At 47.3% G+C, this 24,429-nt stretch overlaps 1 protein-coding gene across 5 annotated transcripts in view; it reads right to left on the reverse strand.

The window, feature by feature from the left end:
- DUS2 (dihydrouridine synthase 2) overlaps positions 1-24,429 on the reverse strand; it is a 37,867-nt gene that overhangs the window by 2,104 nt on the left and 11,334 nt on the right. For all 5 annotated transcript variants that reach the window (XM_074314689.2, XM_088800296.1, XM_074314690.2 and 2 more), the window contains 11 exons: positions 21,483-21,528; positions 18,699-18,790; positions 17,844-17,887; positions 16,617-16,677; positions 13,265-13,312; positions 8,711-8,776; positions 8,267-8,337; positions 6,276-6,362; positions 4,774-4,942; positions 2,780-2,901; positions 1,116-1,265 (listed from right to left, as the gene is read on the reverse strand). In XM_074314689.2, the coding sequence (XP_074170790.1) occupies positions 1,116-1,265; positions 2,780-2,901; positions 4,774-4,942; positions 6,276-6,362; positions 8,267-8,337; positions 8,711-8,776; positions 13,265-13,312; positions 16,617-16,677; positions 17,844-17,887; positions 18,699-18,790; positions 21,483-21,528 (956 nt within the window). The remainder of the gene's footprint in view (positions 1-1,115; positions 1,266-2,779; positions 2,902-4,773; positions 4,943-6,275; positions 6,363-8,266; positions 8,338-8,710; positions 8,777-13,264; positions 13,313-16,616; positions 16,678-17,843; positions 17,888-18,698; positions 18,791-21,482; positions 21,529-24,429) is intronic.

The raw sequence follows: 24,429 nt of genomic DNA on the forward strand, positions 1-24,429 counted from the left end.
GGAGTCAGGGCCCACCCACCATAACCACTCCATTCCTCAACAGAGCCCCCACTCAGTTCCTGACAGGAGTTGCAGAGACTGAGATATCAGGCTACTGCCTTAAGACTCTTGTACTATTCCCCTGACCTCCCATTTCTATCCCACCAAGGACCTGCATTCTCCCCAAAGGGAAAATGGGCTTCAGCATGCTTGGGGGATTAGGGTGGGAAGTGAACTCCCAGCTCTGTGAGCTCCAGCCTGGAAAACAGCCATCATCAGCCAAAAGGAAGGTCTGGTTTACCTCTCAAGACAAGACCAGGAAGGAGTGGGTGAGGGTGGGGAATACAGGTGGCCATACAACGTCTCAGGGATCTAGCTCGGTGCCCACCCTAATTATGTCTTCCAAGGGTCAGGATGATTCACTGCTACATTAGACACAGTGAACTCTGGTTTCAGAGTCAGTCTGCACCGTGTTCCAGCTTCCCAACAGGAGCTCTCCCTGGATATGGCTTCCCAACAGCTGTTCCCACACCCCTCTTTCCAAGCCCTTGCCAGACAAGTCTGGCTCCTGGTCTGGGCCTGGGGACCTGAGAAGAGCTCAGATGCCAGATTGCAGAGGACAAGGATAAGGCCCCAATCAAAGCTGTGTCACAGTCTGAAGCAATAATTAGCCTGAGGCCACTCAGGCTAGAAAGGACACGACAGGGCTGGTGAGGGCAGTGGGTGTGGGCAGGGGTTGCACAGTCAGGTGAGGGCTAGGGTCCTGCTGCGACCGGGTGAGCTCTTTGCGGGCAGCTAGTTCCTCAGGGCCAGGGAAAAAAAGCACAGACTTTCAGGAACAGAAGGAGACAAATCCTTGCAACCTGAGTTGTGGGAGGGGGTGGGTCAGGGAAAAGGTAGAGTTCAATTACCCTTGGGAAAACATGCACAACCCTGACAGCACTGCCTAGGCTTTCAGGGCCTGTCTTCTCCAAAGTGCCTTTTTTGGATTGCTAAAAATTGAATACAAGTGTCCAAACCAAAGACACTTGTGGTCACTAAGCTTGTCATTAAATATATACAGCAGCCAGCCTCCTGGCCCATGCAGCCCAAGGGCACTGGCCCTGACCCAAGCTGAGGCCAAGTCAGAGACCTACCGGTCAAACTTGACAGCCATCTTAATAACACCAGAAGTGTCTTGAGCTGGCTCCCCCGCCTCCTCTGGGGTTCTGGCTAAGAGCTCAGCCCGCCGGGCATCCAGTTCTCGTGTGGTCTCCTCATAGAAGGCACCAAGGCCAAAGGCCTCACTATGGAGAGACAAGTAGAGTAGGGCAAGCCCATTAGTGGAGCCAGCATCCAGGGAACGACTGCAGGAACCCAGAGCCCCACCACTGAGAAATGCACCCCCCATACATACACCAAAACACCACCGGGACCTGGCCATCAGAAGGTAACTTCTACCCACCTCTGGGATCAGCCTGGACTGGCAGATGGACAGTGAATGTGGGCCCCTGAGGGTGGATACTACAGGGCAGGTAGGGCGAGGTGGAAAAGGTTCTAAAGGTCACCTCCACCACATGAGCACAGCCTCTCTTCCAAGGAAGAGCACACAGGCAAGTGTCCCCAGCCAGCAGTGAGTGAGCTGACCTACACTGAGCAAGCACTGGAGGTACGCATAGCCTCATCCTCATGTGGGCCCATGGGAGGAAGAGACAGAGGCCAGACCACTGAGTGGTTCCCCACTTCCTGCCCCGGCCACAAGCAGTTAGGCCTCACCTAAATTGAGGTACCACCCAGAGCTACAGAATTATACTCTTGAACTCACAAGACACCTGGGTTACACTGGGTAAGCTAGGTGGAGTAGGGATAGAACCAACACCACAAGCCCAGGACGAGGAGGAAGGTTCTGGCAAGGCCTTTCTCTTCTATGAAGCATCTTGAGGGCTGGAGGACATTCATGAAGATGGATGTCTGGGGGTGAGTGGTTCAGAAAGGCTTCTTTGGAGGAGGGAGGATACAGACAACCAACATGAGGGGGAGAGAGCCTTTAGAGAGAAGACCCAGTATGAGCACAGGTGTGGAGGAGGAAAAAAGAGTAAATAGGGACCTGTGAGAGCACGCACTAGGTCAGGTTGTGAGGGGCCCCAAATGTCAACCACTTGAGTTGAAGCCATAGATGCTCTAGAGCAGGGGTGTCCAAACTTTTTTCAACGTTTTTCACCAAGGGCCATACGCGGTAAAATACACAAACAGCCGGGCCACTCACTCGAGGTGAAGTACGTATTGCCTCACCTGGTTTATTTAAGTAAGCTAAATATATTTTTGGAATTTGCTGCGGGTCAATTAAAAATGGATTGCGGGCCGCAGTTGGCACGTGGGCCGCAATTTGAACACCCCTGGTCTAGAGGAACAAGTAGAGGCCTTTCAGACTGTACAGTCATGGGGTGTAGGTGCAGGATCAGGCCAAGGGCTCCATTCTACAACCCTAACTCTCTGGACATTGGGTCTTGGTGGCATAGAGTGTGATAGATCTGTTACTGGGAAAGCTCATTCCTCCCCAGGAATTAATTCCCAAGCCCAGCCGGCGCGCGTTCTTCCATCCTACTCGTGCCCTAGTTACTGAAACTGCTGCTGAGCTCACTCCAGGTATAGAAAGTTCCAAAGCTTTGAAACTATCCCCTTCTGTGAGGTGAGGCAAAGCCGTAGCACCACCACACTCCTGCACATCAATCTCCAGAAGCTGTGTCACTGGTCCCCTGGTAGAGTCAGCTTAGGGCTCAGGGTCTGCAAGGACAAATGGATAGCCTACTGCCCCTCTCACCAAATTTCCTGGGAAGACTGGGCAGCGTGGAGCAACTTTCCCTGGGGCGACTCCAGCTGTTCTCGTAGCATCTGGCACAAGCAGTACTTGGTGTTGGTGTAGTGGTTGTCATACTGCACAGCCTGAGAGAAGAACCAACATGAACCCACCTGATATCCACCTGGGAGCCTCTCCTGCTTCAGCCACCATAGGCGATCAGAGAGGACCTGCGGTTAAGTATCTTCCAGGGCAGGGAGAGGGAACAAGCCAAATACTGGTGCGGCAGAACCAGACCAGGACAGGAGTAAGATTCTTCTATTCCTTATTACTACAGTGGGTACCTTCCCTTGCCACATCTTAAATGGCCTTTTTCCAAATTCCCCTACCTGGGTAAAGCAGAGCACCATCTACTAAGCATGTTCACATGTGTTACTTGTCACTTCACTGAGCTATACAAGCGTGAGGTGCAACTGTTCCCACTACTTCCCAGACTGGGAAGTACAGGCTGAGGGAACCAAGGCAGCTGACTGCTTGAGGTACCCAGTAGAAGTCCACCTGGCTTGGCACAGGTCGGAGAGTGCGGATGAAAGGCCCCAGCCCTCTAGAACCTGCTCCAACCTCTTGCCCCCTACACTCTTCTAATATCACCACTAGGCCGATGTCTTCAGTGCCTGGGAAGGTGCCATGGCACACTCAGGATGAAGCAGGAATATGTGGGTAAGCCCTGACCGGTGGTAACACCTTCATTCAATTTATTTGGAATAGAAGGCACCTGGCTGGACCAGAAACAACCCTGCCTATGCTTGAAAACCGCTCCCTTTCTCCAGGACAACACACACTCTCGAGGAGCTGCCAAGGCTGAGCAGGAATGAATACATCACCTTTCACCCAGTGAGCACGCTCAGCACAATTGAACGTGTCTTCTCTGCCACAGACTTGCCAGCTGGCCAGAAGAGCTGGACAGCTGACCTGGGCTGAAGCAAGCCCCCTTGCCTCTGGCTGACCCAGGCCACTAGAGAGCCTGGCAGCTACCAACCTGCCCAACAGGACACCCAAAATCAAGGGATGAGGACTGCAGCATCGAGCAAGGGAGACTCGAGGACAGAGGCTGCCCGCTTCTGGGCACAAGTTGCAGGGCCTCCTACTGTCCCTATCTTACACAGCCCTCAGGACACCCACAAGCCATGGCAGCCACAACTGCCCAGGCATGGCCATGGCTTGAAGAGCCATCTGAGAAGCTCCCAACCCTCCCAGGAGGGTGTGAGCCCCAGGATTGAAGAGGAGGGTAGAAGTATGCTCTGGACAAGGGCTCAGGCCCAAGCCACTGAAGAATCTGAGGACCACTCACTGTCTCTACCTGCAGACCTGCCTGGCTGGCCAGAGTCTCACAGAGCTCCAGGGCTGTGCCAGAGGGACAGGGCAGGTGAACTTGTCAAAAAAATTCCTTACAGGGAAATTCCCCTAGCACTACCATCAAGCTCCCAATAAGAAGGAAAAGCTATTCCCTAAGTCAGGGGTTAAAGCATCCTAGGAATTAGCAAGAGAAGAGAGTTTTGAGTGATATTGACTGATGACCAGGTGAGTCTCTATGGAGATAATTTGGCCTCAACAACAGCTACAATGGCTGCTCATGGCTGTGGCTTGCTCCAACCTATTGGCATGGGTTTCTTCAGTGACACAGACCCCATTGTGACCGTGCATGTGATGTATGTGTGGGGGATGAGAAAGAAGGGCATGTGTTTGGGGCCGCAACACCATCCTGGATCCAGAGGCCCTTGCTATGACCCCAAACCTTGGAAGCTTTAGAAGGAGGTCATTAAGGGTACATCTCCACAGCACCCTCTCTTCACATCGCAGCTGGGGAGACCCAATACTACATGACCAGAACTGAAAAGAAAAGGAGAGGAACGAGGGCTGCTTGCTGGTAGCTGGTGGCTGGGGGCTCACCCAGAGTTTGGTGCAGGAATGTGGCAGACAGGGAGAAATGTTTATTTCGAAAAAGTGCTGAGACGTACGTATTGGATGTACTTCTGCATGACCTCATCCAGGGGCCGCAGACCCTCCTTGAGGAAGATGGATGGGTTCCACATGGCTGCTCGGGCCACCATCACTGAAGAGGCTGCTGTGGCTTGTCGAAAATCCTCAATGTCCAAATACTCTTGGATGTGGTCGTGAGATCCTCCACTGAAAGGCAACAGTGGGTGAGGGGTGTCACCAACCTTGTCCCAGCATTTTCAGAAAAAGGCAGGTCGGCCTCTCCTTAACTGTGTGGCTTTGGCCATGTCCTTCAGCTGTGAGCACTTCAGGGGACTGGAGATTCTTACACACAGCCCACTATGGGGTCAGGAGCAGCAAGTGAGATGATGCAGGAAAGCAGCCTGAATTACACCTGGCATTTAATCGGTGTCCCTAAGACTTTGCCTTCCTTACACCTCATCCTAAACAGTGGCTAAAGCCAGCGCACATCTGAAGACATGGGTCTGTAAGTGCATTCTGGAGGTACAGGAAACCCCCCAAGTTGGGGCACATATATGCCCACTAAGCGCTGGGTCAAAACACTAGAGAGGGAGCAGGCGCAGTGGTGATCATGAGAGGAAGGAAGGAGGCCCAGTTTGGTTGCAATTTCCCTTCCTGCCACCCTGTGGCCCCAAGGGCCCCCTTGTAAACTGTCTTCATCTGTTTCATTTGGAGCCAGCTGGCAGCCTCAGTCCAGACAGCATGGCGGGGGAGGGTGGATGGGAGATGGAAGAATCCTCAGATGGCAGCAGCAGCAAGAGGATCCAGAGTCTCGAGTAGCCCTACCCTCTCCAAACCACCCTTAAAATTCCTTGGCCTGGGGAAGGCTGGGTCTGGCTAACCCCCACCCACATTAGCTCCCTCCCTCCCACCAGTCATACATGCCTTTTGTCAGGGATTCAGGGCTTTGGAACTTCCCTGTTCCCATCCTGCCATCAGGCTCTGTGCCATCCCAAGGTGCAGGGCTGAGCTAGACTCCCCACTGGCCTACACAGGCCAGCTCCCCGGAGGCAACTGTACACTGTCTTACCACTGAGCCTTTGGAATGGTCATACTGAGCCTGCCGGTCCTGGTCCTGTGGCCGCCCAGAACGCCTGTCTGGGCTTGGGACTCCGAGCAGCCTTACGATCCCTGGGCCACAGCTCTGTGCTCTGGCTTGGGCCTCCTCACCCTACTCCCTGCAAACCTAACTCTGGTGTGACATCACCTTCCCAGGGCCTGCTTCAGTGGCCACCTTCTTGCTCTCCCTGTCCCCTGAACACCCCCATCTTCCAACCATCCTGGGCCCCTGCCTACTGCATACCTACATCAGCCACTCAGCAGAGGCCAACAGTCACAAGAGGCGCTTGTCAGCCTCATTCCCAGCTTCGTTTCTCATCCCACCCTTTTTCTTTTTTCCTTTCATTTTTTATGCTATCTCGTTCCATTTTTATATGTCAGCTCAAATCCCTTCTGAGTGACGTGGGGCATATAAAGTAAATGATGAGGAAGGGAGGCTTACTTGGCTATGACAGGAATGGAGAGGGTTTCAGCAATGGCTTTGATGGCTTCACAGCTGACAGGGTGTTGAGGTCGCTCCTCCCGCTTCCTTAGAGATAAACAAAAAAGATGGGGCTGAGGGCTGAGTGCCAAAGGCCATGTCACAATTCACAGAGTTACCTCAGCCAAACCCTACTGTCCTCCCTATTGGACCTCAGAAAAGTAATGTGGCCATCAAGAACAGAGGTATGGGTACAGTGGATGGCTCTCCGTGACCTCTGTCGTAAGGGGCAGGAGCAGCAGAGGTCCGTGCTAAGAAGGCAGTCCAGCTCTTGGAGGCCTGCAGGTGACGCGTGGCTGCAGGAGGCCGATGAGGGTGGCCTGGCTCCCAAGGTCACACGGCCTCTGCCAGAGATAAGGGACAGTACCACAAGAGTGCTGCCCCTACTGTCCCGGTCCTGCCCTCCCTAAAGGACTGGGAACAGCTGCCGCTGCTGACTGGCCACTCCCACACAGCTGCCTACGCTGAGGTCAAGTTGGGCAGCTGATCCTGGGGAGAGGCACCTGGCAGGCCAGACCATAGCTGTCACAACAAGCCACAGGGGAGGCAGGACCACAACCTGGGACCCCTCCTTCCAAGGTCAATTGTACGAAGTTCTTGTGAATAAGTGAGTCTTAAGGATGCTGAGGTGAGCCCTGACCTGAGCTGTGCTCAGGAATAAGCAAGAGAGGTCGTTGACCAGATAGCCCTTGCCCAGGTCTTGTCTGGGTGTGTCCCCCCGCTACACTCCACAACAAAAGGGTCAGGGAACACAGTGCCCCAGAAGACCCTGTCAATGCAGCCTCCACCTCCCCCTCCCCATACCACCAGCAGCCAGTTCTACCCCATCCTCAACAGCTTTGATGGCCAGAAACTCCCTCCTTAAAGTCACAGAAATCTGTCTTCCTGGTTTTTCCAACTACTGGTAAAAGGAATACCTGTATCTATTCAGAGAATATGATATGCTAGGTGCTCTGTCAAGGCTATATATTCTCACAAAAGCCCCACAACAACCTTATAAAGCAGAAATCATCTTAATTTCCAAACGAGGAATGTGGTGCTCAGAGAGGTTAAATGATTTGTCCAAGGATACACAGCCAACAAGCAGCAGAGATGGGATTTGAAACCAGGCAGTCTGAGCCCAGAGCCTGCTGCCTCAGGGTGTGTAATGCATGTGGTCTTTCACCTCCACCTACTGGCTTCTACCCACACAGCTCCACTTTTCTGTTTTACATGTTGGAGTCCTGGGTTCCCTTCTCTGAAAAATGCTATAATGGACACAACCAGCAAAAAATGGGCTGTTACTACAAGACCCCGAACCCAAAAGGAACATCATTCAGAGAAGAGACTTCACTCTGGCCAAAGTCTGCTGACCTGCGGTTCTGTACAAAAGCACATCCTGGACACGTGACTGGGAAAGCCAGGGTAGCCTTCAGCAACGCCTCAGCTCTTAGCAGAGAACACACATGTCAGATAGAGATACAAGAACTGTTTGAAGCAGTCACTGTGACAGCTGGCAGTCCAACGGGGTCAGACAAAAGAGGCATGCCGTGGTGAGCAATCTGCCTCAGGTTATTCGAGGGAGAAGCCATTGCTCAAAGCAGTGGAAATAAAATGAGATTCAGAGTCAGAGTTCTCATCCCACTACTTCCTGGCTGCATGATGCAATTTTGAGCAAATCACTCCATCTCTACCACCACTTATACATCCTAAAAGTAGGGGCATTTCTCCTTCTTTTTTTCCTTCTCTCTGTGCCTTCAAAGCTCAGTGCGGTGCCTACCACCAGTAGGTACTCAATGAATGAAACAAAGAAAAATGGAAGGGTTTGACCGCTGCCCTCAGGATGTCAAAGAGCTACGCAGAAGGCTGCATACGTAGAAGAGAAGGTGGTTGTCACCTGGTGTCTGGTGAAGGATCATTAAGATGGCTGAGGACCTCCCTGCAAGTCAGTCACTAGAAAGGTGACCACTCACCTCCCATGAATGGTGATGGCGGCAATGCCAGTCCTCTCTATCCGCTTCACAAGGCTCAGGGTATCTTCCAGCTGAGAAAGGACCACACAGGGTAGTTATTGAAGCCACAGAGGGAGCAGCTGCCAACTCCTAAAGTAGGCTCAGCTCTATACCCTCCTCCAAACCTAATTCAGCTCCTCAAAAGTCACTGGCACCCCAAATAAACATCCCCAGAGAAAATGGACCTTCAAATGTAATACACTGGGGGTGGCTGGTTAGCTCAGCTGGTTAGAGCGCGGTGCTCTTAACAACAAGGTTGCCGGTGCCATCCCCACATGGGCCACTGTGAGCTGCGCCCTCCACAACTAGACTGAAACAACTACTTGACTTGCAGCTGATGGGTCCTGGAAAAACACACTTAAGTAAATAAAAGTTTAAGAAGAAAAAGTAATACGCCACCCTTACCGATGGCAGGAGGCGAATCTTGCAGGTCACAGGTCTGTGTGTCCCTCTGACAAGAGCGCTGAGGATCTGCAGAGACGAGAACACAAGCATACATGCCTCTTCGGGAACAAACAAGCACAGCGGCTTGTACCAATTCCTTCTGCTACAGACCAGTGCATCCCAGCGGCACGGACAGGTCTGTGTGCAAGTGTATGTCCACATGAATGTGTCTACTGTGCACATATACACGGAAGCCCCAGAGGGAAGGAGTCGACCTTTTCTCTACGCTAGAGTGCCAGCACCAGCAGCCCCTTGCCTGGCACACAGGGGTGTACATATACTTGGTAAATGAATGAATGCGTGAATGGATCTGTGCGCATGCCTGGGTAGAACACCGTGATCCTTTGCCAAAGCAAACATCAGAATCACCTGGAGAGCTTAAGAAATACAGAATCTTAGATCCCACTTTCTATTTCCTGAATGAGTCTCTAGGGGCAGAGCTTAGGAATATGTGTATGTTTTCAAAATGCTCTGCCCAACACACTCCCTTCTCAATATGATTCTGAGGCCTGGCCCTGGTTGAAAACACATGGCTCACAGCCTCTTTCCTACTTGAAGGCAATGCTCCCTGAGTGCTGTTCCAGGATCTGCAGAGCAAGGGAGCAAGAAGGCTTTACAGGTCCTGGGCCCTGTCCTCAAGGACCCATCCCTCTCTTTAGGGGAGTCAGATATACAGGAATAAAACTGGCAAAGGAAAAGACAACATAGTCAACATATTTAAAAGTGTTTCTTTTGCATAGTAATTGTAAAGGACTTCAAAGAAAGATCAAGGAAGTCATACAGAAAAGTGTCAGGGAGGTAGGATGACCAGACCCCTAAGGGTCAGAGATCAAGAGAAGTATAGATGACACTGCATGTCTGTGGCCCTGCTATCTTCTTCCCTCATCAAAACTATCGGGCCAGGCAAGCTGCAAGGAAGGTGATCCCTCTTCCAAGAACTGGGTGGCTGCCCAGCAGAGCAGAGGAGACACGCTGGCAGCTGCTGCCAGTCTTGGCTCTAGACAGGTGGGGGCAGCAGAGAGCCAGACTGCAAGAACAGGTAGGGAAGGCTTTTCCATCAGGGACAAGCTGAGGCAGGCCCCTCAGATGACATCAGATCAAGAGGCTGGGGGGACAAGCAGGTAGACAGATAATGGGCAAGCCAAGGCCTGCTGGTCCAGGCACAACTGCCAAGGACTGCCAGGAAGGAAGAGGCCCCAAGTGCTGCCCCAGGAGGCTGACTGGGGCTGAGGTCCTAGAGTGGTTCTGGCAGGCTTTAAAGGAGCACCTACCCTTTAAGGGAGGACGACCAGACCCACTGAGATACATAATAAAAATTCTCATGCTAGTCCTTTCTCTCAGGTTGACAGCACCATCTCTGGACGGTTCCTTTGCAAGTGCTGACTTAGAATCCTCTGATGTTTGGTGATTTAAGCAACATCAGCTAGTTCGATCCAATTCTCTATTTTGCAGAACTTCATTTTGGTGTATTTTATCCAAGTAGCTCTAAGCATCTTCTTCAGTATTTGTTTATTTCATGTGCATATTCAGGACCAAGAAGGAAATTAGTAAACAAAAACCCTAGCTACTTGCAAGGATCACATTGAGGGGAAAGGGCAACTAGAGTATGTCTTCTGGCCAGGCTGTCGCATAAACTATCCTGAACCCAGCTCTCCAGAGCCAAGCCACAGCACCTGTCTCTGTGATGTGAATGTCGCTGAGAAAAAGGACCTGAGACAGGCCCATATCTGAGCAGGGAAGAGCACTCGACCCACAGGCAGGCTGCTCTCAGCAGATCCGCTGGCTGACTCAGGAAAAGCAGAACCTGGTTAGCTCCCCTGGTTGTTGGATAGGGAGTGAGAAAGAAGTTGGGAGAACATAAGCTTGGGAATTGTGAGAACTGAGTTCAAGTTCTGGCCCTGTCAATTGTTAGCCACGGCCCAAGTGCAGTACGCACAAGAGGGTCGCCCTGGGCAGCCGAGGGGAGGTAGGGGGTAGGAATCCTGGGCAGGGGTGAAAGAGAGGATATCATTGAGTCTAAAACTGAGGTTCTTAATCCAGGGAGGGTACACTAAAGTTACCTGGGAAGCTTTACCAAAAGACTAATATCTGGGACCAGCCCAGTGGCTCAGGCAGTTAGAGCTCCATGCTCCTAACTCCAAAGGCTGCCGGTTCGATTCCCACATGGACCAGTGGGCTCTCAACCACAAGGTTGCCAGTTCAATTCCTTGAGTGCTGCAAGGGATGGTGGGCAGCGCCCCCTGCAACTAAGATTGAACACGGCACCTTGAGCTGAGCTGCTGCTGAGCTCCCAGATGGCTCAGTTGGTTGGAGCGCATCCTCTCAACCACAAGGTTGCCAGTTCGACTCCTGCAAGGGATGGTGGGCTGTGCTCCGTGCAACTAGCAACGGCAACTGGACCTGGAGATGCGCCCTCCACAACTAAGATTGAAAGGACAACAACTTGACTTGGAAAAAAGTCCTGGAAGTACACACTGTTCCCCAATAAAGTCCTATTCCCCTTCCCCAATAAAATCTTTAAAAAAAAAAAAAAAAAAAAAAGGACTGATATCCTACCCTGCCCCTATCCACCCCAAGGGAAGACAGAATTCTCAACAGATAGCATATTTTTGTGTGTGAGTGGTAAAATATACATAACATAAAACTGTACATTTTAACCATTTTTAAGTGTATAATTCAATGACATGAATTGACAATGTTGTGTAATCAGCACCACTATTTCCAAAATTTTTCATCACTTCAAAGCACCCTTATTTTGAAAAAATTTCTACCAGTGGTCCTGAGATATTCCCACAGATGGGACCATGGACCTAAAACATCAAGCCTAGAAGGATCCACAAAGTTGTCTCTCACCCAGGTCTCTCAGTTTGCCAGCACAGTTTGAGCCTAAACCTATTCCAGCCCATCTGGCTTTACTGGGGAAGTCTGGAACCTCCCCTCATGAGGCAAACCCATCCACTAGTCTGCCGTGGCCCCTCAGACTACCCCACCAAACAGAGGAGCAGAATCAACTGAGCTTCTAAGGTGGGGTGTAACTCTGCTGCCTCACACATGAAATGTACCCAAAGAGGGGCAGGGGAGAGGACAGAGCGAACAGCATGAGTGGGAGAAGCCAGAAGGCCAGAGGATGACCAAAATGCCTGTGTGCACATGTTGTGAAACAAACACCCCCTCAAGGGACCCTCCACTAAGAATGGCAATGAGTTTGACATCACAGTTGTCCACATCCACTCCATCCTGCACAGAGATGTCTGACCGGAGGCTCCTAAGTCCAGGTATCTACTGACCTGTGACTAGACACTTACAAACTCCACTTGGCACCTTTAACCTGGGATGACAGAAAAGGGGCACTAATGCTGGGGTAGAGGTCACAAGACCATGGCTCTAGACTCAGCTCTGCCTGCTACTTATTCACTACATGATCTTGAGCAAATTATTTTTCTCTCTTTGTGCTTTAGTTTTATTATTCTTAATCAAATGGAGATAAATGCCTGCTCTGCTTCAAGAAGTTTGGGGAACAAATGGAATAAATGCTGGAATATACTTTGGAAAGAAAATTACAAACAGTAAGAATACATTATAGGCACGTTGCACCTATTTGCACATGGGGAAAAGGAGAAGGCACCTAGCCCATACACACGCTAGCCTTCCTATATCCCAGAGAAAGGGGGGGCTGGAGGAATACACGGGGTTGAGCTGCTGAGACAGCAGCCGGAACAAATCGTGACAGCTCTTATTGGTGGTGCCTTATCCCAAGTTGCCCGTGGGAGGCACTAGGAAGCTTAAAGCCCAGACAGGGAAGTAGGGATGGAGAATGAAAGGGAAGTCAAAGGAGCTTAGAGGAGCAGCAAAGAGAAAGCTGATGAACTGAGAGAGGAAAGTAAAAGATGTATATGGCGTGGCAGAAAATGTCACGCCCACATGCCTGGACAGCTCACAAGACTGGGTGGCAAATGCCAACCTGGTCCAAGGGCCTCATAAACGTAGCCACCAGAATCACTGAGGGAAGTGGACCAGAGAAGACTAATTTCAGCTTCCCTCATATGACCCAGGCCTGGCCTACTCTCAAAGGCTGGTAATGGACTCTATCAATATGCAGGGGACCCCTGCTGTGTTCATCAAGCCCCCTGGGAGATACCAATCCTCCCCCACCCACAACCAAAGCCACTGAGCCTGTCCACAACCCACAGGTAGTCTGGCCTATGCCCTCATAATCTTCTCAGAAGGAGGAAAGGCAATACAGAGGATACTCTAAACGAGTCCTCAGGCATTCCCGGCTCTCAGTTGACATGTCCCTAGCCCTAGGCTTTTGAATGAACTTCCATGCTGTTATAGGCTGGCTCAGGGGTTCCTGAACCTGGATACCCATCAAAATCACTAGAAAGCCTCTAAAAAACTTTCCAGACCCCAGGTGGAGTGAATGATTCATTAAATCTGGGGGGAAGAGGTAGGAGAAGTTCCAGGTAACTCTAATTCATGTCTAAGCACCTCTGCTTTCACTCACGCAGGACTTACCTTCTCAATCTTGTCAGGATCTGATAGCAGAGCAGCTCCCATTCCTCCCTAAGGAAAAGCACACAGAGGGGTTTCTTACAGCTGGAGGAGGGTGGCCCCTCCCCATGGTCCAGCAACATGGTGCAGCAACCCGGCAGCACCCCAGCACTTGCCTCCAAGGGACCAAGGTCCACTGGCAATCAGGACTTCTATGGTAAGCAAGTAGGAAAGCAGCAGTATCTGTGCCTACAATATCAGGGATCAGAGTCTGGTGCGTTCTAATAGTCATCACTCTGATCCCCTTAGCAAAAGGCACAAATCTATCCAGAAGTGGGTTCTACAGAAATCATTTTTTCAGAACTGCCCATTCTACCCCAGGCAGTCTTAATAAACTAAACCCCACCATTTGCCAAACCCTCAAAAAAAACAATGAATCATTCTTCCTTTGAAATGAGAGCAGATGCATCTTCTTCCTATCCTACCATCACTTGCTTTGGTACCACCACCACCACCAGCAAAGCCACTCAGAGACATGCAACCTGCAAACCTTGTCCAGGCCCTTCTCCCCTGCCAGTAACAATGGCCCAGTCCTGAGCACCCAGAACAATATCGAACCCTAACAAAAGCCCCAGCTAATGGAAACTAACAACCGTGGAGCCATGGGCATCTTGACATTAACAGCACTGGTTGTCTCTTGATGGTGGGATTACTGGTGACTTTCCTGCTCTTTTTTGTACTTTTCATCTATATAATCTAGGTTCCGGAAACTGGTGTGAATTACTTTAATGGGGAGGGGGGGAATGTTGAAAATCTGAATCAATTAAGAATGAGGTAAAGGGAAGAAAAACAAATCCAATAAATATGTGCTGTCAGTATACAGACTGCATACTAATGAAAGCTCACAGTCTGTGCTTAGACGGGTTACATTCAGTGATTACAGTTGAATTTCATGTTTTAAAGGATGACAGATTAGAATCATAGAGAACACTGACCCATCACAGACTTGGCCAGCCTGCATGTCAGAGAAAACTGGGAAAGGCAGAAGAGTACGAGCCCTGGCCTCCCTTGACCACAGAGACAAACCTCAGAGGTTTTAAGGAAGCCCTGGCCACACCCTCTGGCTCCACTGTCTTTCTGATCACACACAATCTGGCCCTTCTTTGTGGAATCAGATTCTAAAATGCACTGCCCCTTCCACAACAATGGCTTTCTCCGTTGGTATTTCCTTCCTTCCTTCATATTTAACTTACTTATTTGCTTTTTGGAATAGGTAACACATTAAAATTTTTAAAGGTTCAAAAGGGTGAAAAGTAAGAACTCTCCCTCACTGAGGAATGGAAAACGTCTCAATTTATACTTTTTATATGGCTTCAATTTTGAACCATATACTCTCTGTGTACGTATGTGTGTGTTTATGAGTGTATATATGTATATGTTTATGAGAAGAGAGTGGATATGCAGGTGGTATATGCTGGTATGGCATATTGCTAGGTATCTGTTCTCACTGGTCAGTGCCAGTGCCATGCCAGTTGTTAATTATTTTGAATAGCACCACTGCAATGGGAATTTAATCCCTGTGCAAAACCAAATAAAAATTTAGTTTCCTTCCCTGGAGAAACCAATGTTATTAGTTTCTCATGTGTCTTTCCAAATATATTCTATGAAGAGAAAAATAAATATATATAAATATTCCTTCCCATCCCCCATATAAAAATGGTGGTACACCACGACAATTCTGCTCCTTGCTTTTCTCTCTCCACGATCTCAAGGAGATTATTCCAATAATTTCGACTCTGCTCCTTATATAACTCAGGAGCACAAAAAAGTAATTTGAAGACAGCAAAACAGAGTCTGAAGTTTTCAATCCATCAAAGATGATTTCAAACCTCCGTAATTCATTGAAGCAGCTGTCTACAAAGCCATCTGGGTTTCAAGCATCCCAAGAGCCTTTCGCCCAGGCAGTCTTCAGCCTCCTGGCCTAAAGCAAAGATCCCCAGACCACGCAACTCCTGCGAGCAGAGTGGTTGGCTCTGGGCAGTGGGCTATGTCTATACTCCAGACCCTGACCGCCTACCCCGCAACAAGGTTCCCAGGGGCAGCCCCTCTGGTGCCTCACATGCACCCAGCTGTCTTTGTAATCTGCTCCAAACATGATTTTCCTCTAGCAGCCCCAATGATGTTGAAGACCAACGATCCTCCTGACTGCGAGTCTTTCCTCCCTCTACCCCCCCGCCACTCATCCCACTTCCCCACACCCCGTCCAGTCATTTGGCAGCCAAGTCCTGTCCAATTCTGCTGCAATTGGACTTCTCCTCTCTCCATCCCCGGTCTCTCCTGTGGACCCAGGACACTCATCTCCTATATCTACGTCCCCACCTCTAGCCTCTTTCCATTTGAATCCATAAGACACATAGCTCCCAGATTAGTATTTCTAAGTATTTCTACTCACAGAATATATTTAGAAAGTCACACAAGAAACTAGTAACACTGGTTTCCCCTGGGGAAGGAAACTTAAGTTTCTGATCACATGCCTTTTCTGTTCAGAAAATGCCAGAGATATCAAAAGTCCAAGTCCAGCTACTCTGGTCCAAACCAAGATTTTTGATCCTGTGCTCTTCTGCTTCCTCTTCGTCTCCCACTCTCCAACCATCGATTAAATCAAGGTTCTCTGATCCAGCTCATGTTGGCCTCCAGGCTCCTGCTTGCACCACTTTCTGCCTGCAGAGTCCCAAACCTCTTCATCAAGGACCACATTTCCCTATAAGATCCCAAGTTTAAGGGTTGCCTTTCTGCTCCTTTCTGAGCTATCCCAGTACTCTGTTCTGATCTTCTGACATGACAATAGGGACACATGTATTGAACCCTCTATTTTTTTAAAAAATGTATGTTTTGGTTTTATTCATGAAATGACAAAGCAAGCCCTGTTCACATTATTTTTTCTTTTAACATTTACATCATTTGTTTTATTACTTGGGCATAAGGGCTCTCTGTGTACGTATGTGTGTGTTTATGAGTGTATATATGTATATGTGGTGTATAAAAAATTTCCCCTGAACCATTTGAGGGTAAAGTTACATATATGATAGTCCTTGACCCCTAAATATTTTGGTGTGTATTTCTAATAGGGATATTCTTACAAAACCACAGAAGAGTTGTCAACTTTATAAATTGACATTGGTACAGTATTTTTAGTAAATCTACGATGGTCCATATTCCAAGTTTGCCAATTGATCTAATACTATCCTCTTGAGCGTTTCCTGTACTTACCGTAAGATGCAGTGCAGAGTCAGGTACTGTATGTAGGTGTCCTGCCTCACTAGTCCTCTTTAATCTGCACACTACATTTGTAAAAAGTATAAAGAACTCAGTTTACCTTGGTGGAATACTCTTTCGGACAGCCCATGTTGACGTCAATACCAGCCACATCATTTTCTCTGAAAAAACATAAAGTAGAAAAGGTAGTAAATATTCAACTCGAGGAAAGAAGGTAGAGTCAAAGGCATGGGTCTCTGCACATGAGCCCCACACCATGTCCCTAGCCCTGAAACACACCAAACCTCTGTGTCAGAAGCTGAAAAAAAAACTCTCTAAAATAAGCGACTGCCTCCCTTGAGCAGAGCTCGGAGGAAGAACATAATGTGCTCACACCTTTACAGAGGGCTAGTTGTAGAGGGCTTTCCTATTTTGGAGTTCTATCAGATAACTCAAGTACCAAGCGACAGCCACACTGAACTCGATTCCAGAATTCCAGTTCTGACTGGGGTAGCGAAAGCCATGGCTACTCCGTTGTCAATGCACAAAACTGACATGAGCATAAGAGCCCTTGCCCAGAGCACCGGATCTGGTAGAAGTTACAGTACTGTCTTGGTTGGCAGGACTGCACAGCTGGCTTACTCCAAACAGTTCTCAGACGTCGAAAGGAACCTTACTGCATCTTCTGATATGGACATAGTTAACAGGCTGTGAGCAGCAGCAACTATGGTGAGTTCCTTCTCACCCTACTGCAATTAGTAACAATAACTAACACCGACTAAGCACACACCGTGTGCCATACACCACAAAGATATTTACATGCATTATTTCATTTACCTTTCCCTATAATGCCAGTGGTAGGTAGTACTATTGGTCTCATTTTGTAGATGAGGAAACTAAGTTCTCGGTGAGGATAAGTCACTTACCTAAGGTCACACAGTTAGCAAGTAACAAAGCTAGAATTCCAACCCAGGTCCGTCTAACTCCAAAGCCCAGCTCCTTAACCACAGTACTCTCCTGCCTTCGTGCATTTAGGAAGCACTTCATGAGATTTAAGTCCTCAGGGCTTATAGTCATAAGAGTCCCTGGAAAGGGAGCCTCATGAATAAACACTGAAAAACAGGTGCCCACACAGAAGTCATCTGGGATTTGGGCACAGTAGGTACATGAGTCCCAGGACAGCCCTCAGACACCACAAACAGAGAAGGAAACCAGACATTCTGAACTTGAAAACAGAAGGTAGTGGACCAGGAGGCGGAAGGGTAGTCACTTCCAAGGTCACCGGGAACAATAAAGCCTCACAGCCCAGAGGAGAGGCAAAGACAGTTCCAAAGAGGGAAGGACTTACACAAGTCTGGCCACAGCGAGGGCTCGCTCTGCGTCTGAAGTCCCCTGGGAACACAAGAGGCTGCATCAACCACCTGCAACCCAGTTACCCAGGCACAGACACACACACGAGACATGCCATGCACAACCACACATCAGCGAGTGGAGTTCAGCGAGTGGAGTCCAGCTGGTGTCTCTTCAACAGCCAGCCCACTAGACTAGCTCACTGTCAGAGGCCAAAAGTGGACCCAGAGGGCCTAGAAAATGTCATCAGTGATATGATTACTTTCAAATATACAAAAATTTTTTTTAAATGTTTATAGTGAACATTCATATACCCACCACTTGGATTCTGTAACTGACATGTTGCTACACTTGCTTTAGCATATGTCTACTCATTGTTATAAATTTTTAAAAAACCTAAACATTCAGGAGCTATTTCTGAAAAAGCACCAAGAAATGCCCAAAGTAAGAGAAGTAAGTACAGAGTCATGACAACCCTAACATAAATCTTAACTACTCTTGAGGAAACCTAATTTCTTTCTATGGGAAATACATACAGACTACACAAAAACAAAGACCATGATCTGAATAACTAATGCTAGAGATTAAAACTATATAAGTCACACCAAACAGATAATTCCTATAATTCAAGAAATTAAACTTGAGACTGGAGACATGAAACAGACTGGTAGAGCTTAATTTCCATAAACTATCTCCGAAAGGGTAATCACTCATGAGTAGATCTTTGAAAAACGTTAAAGCAGAGTGTTCAGGAAGCCACCGCTGTGCACTGAAGCCCAGGCATTCAACAATGGCCCGGTACAGGGGATGAGATGGTAAATCTGGGCGACAGGTGAGCCCTGGGATCGCGTACCATCTGGAAGACGACTCTGCTCTGTTCTCTTTTGCAGGTGCGGAAGACAACGCGGTCATCGGGGGCGACAAAATCCACTGTGCTGAGCACCTCTGCAAAAAAACACAAACACACAGGCCCACCCACTGAAGAAGCAAGTTCAACCTAGCCTAATCCCTGCAAGAAAACACAGCAAAAGTATCACCTTAAAGGGGGAACGCAAGAAGCATAGTATTCTTAAATCAGTGTGCACATGGAAGGAAGACTTCTGCGGGGCTGCTGATAGTCTATTTCCTGATCTGGGTGATGGTTAGTTACATGGTTGTTTGTTTCAGTTATTTGCTAAACTGCATGTTTGTGTTTTATGTACTTTCTGTATATGGATGTTACATGTCGCAAATTTTAAAACACTGAAACAAGTGTGCATGTAGAGAATTTTGTGCTTCAGATTTTGACAGATTTTCCCAGATGTCACTCTGAAGTTCAGCAAAGGTGACATTTCTTAATGACTTATCATGTGCCAGGTTCTGTGAGCAGAGATTTACAGTCCATGCTCATGATTTGCCTCATGTATTTGCAAACTTGCCTGCTCACTAAATTTTATTTATAACCCTGGAATCAATACTCATGCTGTTTTCGTTGTCATTCTGGGGCATGCGCAGAACTACAGAAAATTTTAGTCACCCAATGACCACATTCCCAGCTGAGGTCAAACAAGACAACACTCTGCCTTCTTGTTTCAGCTCGCATACTGTAAACAAGTGTCCTTATGGGGGTATACTTAATGCCACAGTTCTGCATTTTTGTGCTCTTTGTTGGTAATCTCATTGGTTTAAAAAGCCCCAAGCCCAGAGAAGCGGTGTCTAGTGTTCCTAAGCACAGGAAGGCTGTGAAGTGTCTGAAGGAGAAAATACATGTGTTAGACAAGCTTTGTTCAGACATGAAATTAGAGTGCTCTTGGTTGTAAGTTCAGTGTTAACGAATCAACAGAATACATTAAATTGCATGTCTTTATACAGAAACACATATATAACAAGATTATGTATTGATCTGTTAATGAAAATGCGAATCAGAGGTTTGAAGGAACCTAAACCTATACAGGCACACCTCAGAGATACTGCAGGTTTGGTTCCAAACCACCACAAAAAAGAAAATATCACAATAATGTGAGTCAAACAAATTTTTTGGTTTTCCAGCGTATATAAAAGTTATGTTTACACTATAGTCTATTAAGTGCACAATAGCATTGTGTATGAAAAAACAATGTAGACACCTTAATTAAAAAATACTTTGCTGCTGAAACAATGCTAACCATCATCTGAGCCTGGAAAAACAGCACCAATAGACGCTCGACCAGGGTTGCCACAAACCCTCAATTTACAAAAAACACATTATCTGCAAAGGGCAATAAAACAAGGTATGTCTTTATTTCCTCTAGGAGCAATGGTTCAGTATTCACTAATTTGGTGTTCACAGCAGTTTTATAGAATCTAACAATTGCAAATAGCAAGAATCTCATATGTTCTTCATAACAAAACTCTACAATAGGTACTGCCATTATTAGTTTTCAAAGATGACTAGCACATGGAAGAGATCCAACATGGCAGATGGGAAAATATGTCTACCTCATGCATTTCTTTTGAGAAATAAATGAGATCTTTATTGCAAGTAAAGCGCTTCCATAAATAGAAGCTATTATTATCATCCCAGCCCTGAACAGACCAGAAGATTTAAAAGTTGGGGTAAAGGCAGTGACATGTTGGGAGAGGTAATCGAAGCAATCTCCAACAGCAGAGACAGCTCATGACTGGCAGCAAGAAGTCTCAGAAGAACCACAAAACAGTGTGTGTTTATACCACAGCTCTGTTTATAATAGCAAAATACTAAAACACATATTAAAGCACTGGTGAAATCAATTCTGACATAGTGATCTGTAAGTAATGACGTGGGAAAATGTCCTAGCAGAAAAGTGGCAAAACAAGTGTAGCTTGATCCCACGGGGGCAGGAAGGAAGATATACAAACACGTTCTATTTTTATACACACGCTTTACTAAATGTGTTAAAAAATATACATTATTCCTCTTTGTGATTCTCTCTTTAAGTAAGGGATTACAGGGGATTTTCATTCGCGCGGTTATATAGGGCTGTAATATTGAATTTTTCATAACAAAGACAATATAAATCTAAAACAATTAAAGACAAAATTGAGTCATAACTTCTAGTGAACTTATAAAGGTTTCACAAACACGTATACATTTCAAAAACCTCAAATACCACAACTCTGATCAAAGCAGAATCAGCCTCATCAATAAAATATAAGCAAAACCACAATTCAGCACAAGCACTTCCATTTGCAAAGTACTTACATGTACCTCATCTTATTTGATCCTCACTCCAAACCTATGATTTAAGTAAAACGGGAATTATGATTTTCATTTTACAGCTAAAGAAACTGAGGCAGAGAGGTCATTTGACTTGCCCAAGGTCACACAGCCAGCGAGTGGCAGAGCCAGGACCAGCGCCAAAGCCATCCTGACCCCAAGGCTTCCAGGGTTCTTCCTGTACTATGAAACCTGGTGATTTCTAAGCCAGCAAGCCTATGGGTGGAAGACATTCTTTGCCTGTTTCACATCTGGCTCTTGTCAGGGTCCCTGGAGAGCCGTGACCGTTCTCAAGGGAACACATGATCCACAAATGACATAGCCAGGCTAGAAGAACCCTGGAAGGACACTGTCACCCCAGGCAAGTGAGATGGTAGTACAGACCCGGCACACGCACAATCCTGGGACCAGAGCTGCACTCACCATTGACAACTCTCTTGCACTGAAGCATCTTGAGGTCAATCAGCTCCTGCAGAGGAATCAGAGAGCACTTGTCAGTGCAGGACCTGGGCACAGGGCTGGGGGGGATACCTTCACTGCACCTGGTGGGGGCTGCTTGGCCTGTCACCCTAGTTCCAACAACAAATCATGGTTTTTGAGACATGTAATGCTGTCCTCCCTGCCCAAACATGGCAAGCAGGGGCCTGAGCGAGCGACCCTCCATCAGCTGCTCTTCCCAAGGACTTTGGAGATGTTTGGGGTCTAGAAAGGGTGAACCACTCAGGGAGACAAAGAGAAGACAACAGCCCAGGATGTGCACACCTGGACACTTTCCTCACCTACTAGTCTCAGCTCCAGTCTGTCGCCTCAAAGAACGTCCCGCCTCATCCCAGGAAATGTCCAAGGAATAAAGTGGGACCCGTGAATCGAAGCACAGGGAGGAAAATTTGAGATCGACACACGAAAGAAAAGTCTAAAAACCCTATCCAACATGGGTCATGCTGTGTGGAAGTGAAAGGAATGAGATCCTCAGCTCTGGAGATATTCAAACTCACAAAAGAAAGGAAAAGGGGTTTCTTCGAAGTCAGGATCATAAAAAAGAAGGGCAAGCTCATGTCTCCTGAAGGATTGAGATTCTCTACTTCTTGGTGGGAGACTGTACTGCTTTGTTCAGTGATCATTTCAACAGATGTGGAAGACAAATCAGAATAGCCAGGCACCTTTCACACTGCCCAGAAGCTCATGCCCAGGGGTCTTAAGAGTCTAGAAGAAGATATGAAGAAACTCTCATCCCTGGTACTCATCCCCGTACTGGCATCATATGAGCCTCAGCAAGTCATAACCCTAGCCTGGTGGGCATGCTGGCCTTTGTCCTTCATGGGAGCATGTAGGGCTCAAGACACCAAAAGGCCCCTATGGCATCTATGGCGCTCCCCCCAGCACACTCCTCATCCAGGTTACTACATGCTCTGGGTGTTTCTGTGGCTATTCTCTCCATGTTGCATTCAGGTCATCAAGTATCTAATGCCCACCAGGCCTGAACAAACAAATCACCACCACCAAGCAGTCTGGATACACAATTGGCATCCAAGCCCCAAGAATCAGTGTGGTGTCCCAAAGGACAGACAGAGCCCCTGTAACCAGTGATCCCAGTTGCAGGGGTAGGCAAGAAGGCAAGTGGCCAAGTGGGTAGTATTGAGTGGCTGTGCTTATAAAAAGAAGCTCTGCTGCTAGGCTAAGCTTTGGCCGGGAACGAGCAGGGCAAAGCAAGGCAAGCCTTGCTGGGGCCCCAGCCCTGCCATCTGTCCTCCTTGGGATTCCCAAAAGCCCCTGCCACATCCAATTTCACAGTCCTTACCACTTCTCTGTATGCTCGTTGCAGATGCACCTGTAATACTCTTACCATTAGACCATGAACACCTTGAGGAGGGTCCTGTGTCCACACAAAGGTGGACTTTGACGACCCTGGCCAGGTAGCCAGAGCCCACAGAGGAGGAGCTGAGGCAAAGTAGCCACTGAAATCTTATTTTCTTCTCTGTCTCCCCACTACACCAAAGAGCTTTTGGGGCTTGGACACTGACTCATCTTTGAATCACTAGAATCTGTCACTTTGCAAGTGCTCACTAAACATCTGCTGAAGCCTGCTGCAATACTCACACGTCACAGAGGTTAAACTGTTCGAGTGGAGGAATTAATTTGAACTGTCACCAATAAAACCACAAGTGTGACTGCTCACCCACACATCCTCGACACTATTGTTTATCAATTCTATTCATTGTAGTTCGCTCTAGGCATAGAATGAAACCTCATAGTTTTGTTTTGTTTTTCCACTGTACTTCCTTAATTAGTGAAAATAAACATTGTTTTTCCATGTGGTGGAGTTTACCATCCATGCATCTTCAGCAAACTGCCTTTTATATCTATACAAGTTGTACCAAAAAAAAACCAAAAAAAAAACCTATTCATTGTCAAATTGGATATTGAATTTTTCTGTCTCAATTATTGTAAGTATTTTTCCTATATCAATATCACTTCCTTAATTTTTATCAAACATAACATTTTATTTTTAGAGAAGAGACCAACCCAACTTTGCCACAAACAATGCCTTGTAGTTCCTAAATGTATCTGCATTATATAGGTAGTTAAGAATATAATTTTAATTGTTTTTTTTCTTCTTTTTAAAACTAATTTAGCTTTTTAATTTAAAAATAAGGTCATTTATAAGTCACTTTTTCTTCATATGTCTATCCAGTGTTCTGAATGGCATTTAATTCTAAAGCGCCTTATCACGTATGAGCTTATTCTTCCTTATCTGTCATGAGTTACTTCCTGTATCTGAAATATGTCCTGTTACCTTCATCTCCTCCATTCCACTTGGCTTCCTTTCTCTGTCTGAGCTGATCATAACAGTTTATCACCAGTGTCTCTCCATGCCACCTTTTTACCCCCCACCTCTGGTTATGCAGGTACTCATTTAGTCTCTAGTTTGGTTAAAGGATCTTTGGTATATCCTTGATTTCAGAAAAACAAACGTACCCAGATGGAGAAACTAAATTCCCCCCTAAAAAAAAAAAAAAAATGTCACCGACAAAATGAATAATGATAGTCCCAAAGGGATAAAAAGAACATTTGAAGAAATAATGGCACAAAATTTCCTAAATTTGATTTAAAAAAAAAAAGCACATTAATCTATATAGCCAAGAAGTTCAACAAACTTCAAGCAGAAAACTGCAAGAGAGTCACACCTAGACACATCATAATCAAACTGTTGAAAGTCACAGAAAAAGAATGAATCTTGAAAGCAGCAAGGAAGTAGCAACGTACCATGTGCAAAGGATCCTCAAAAAGATTAACTCATGAGAAACCCGAGGTCAGAAACCAAGGAGGTAAAAGAGTTGTACAACGAAAATTGTAAAATGGTGTTGAAAGA

The sequence above is a fragment of the Rhinolophus sinicus genome, chromosome 8, assembly GCF_057876585.1.
Source record: "Rhinolophus sinicus isolate RSI-liver-muscle chromosome 8, RSI-T2T, whole genome shotgun sequence".
Classification (NCBI taxonomy): domain Eukaryota; kingdom Metazoa; phylum Chordata; class Mammalia; order Chiroptera; family Rhinolophidae; genus Rhinolophus; species Rhinolophus sinicus.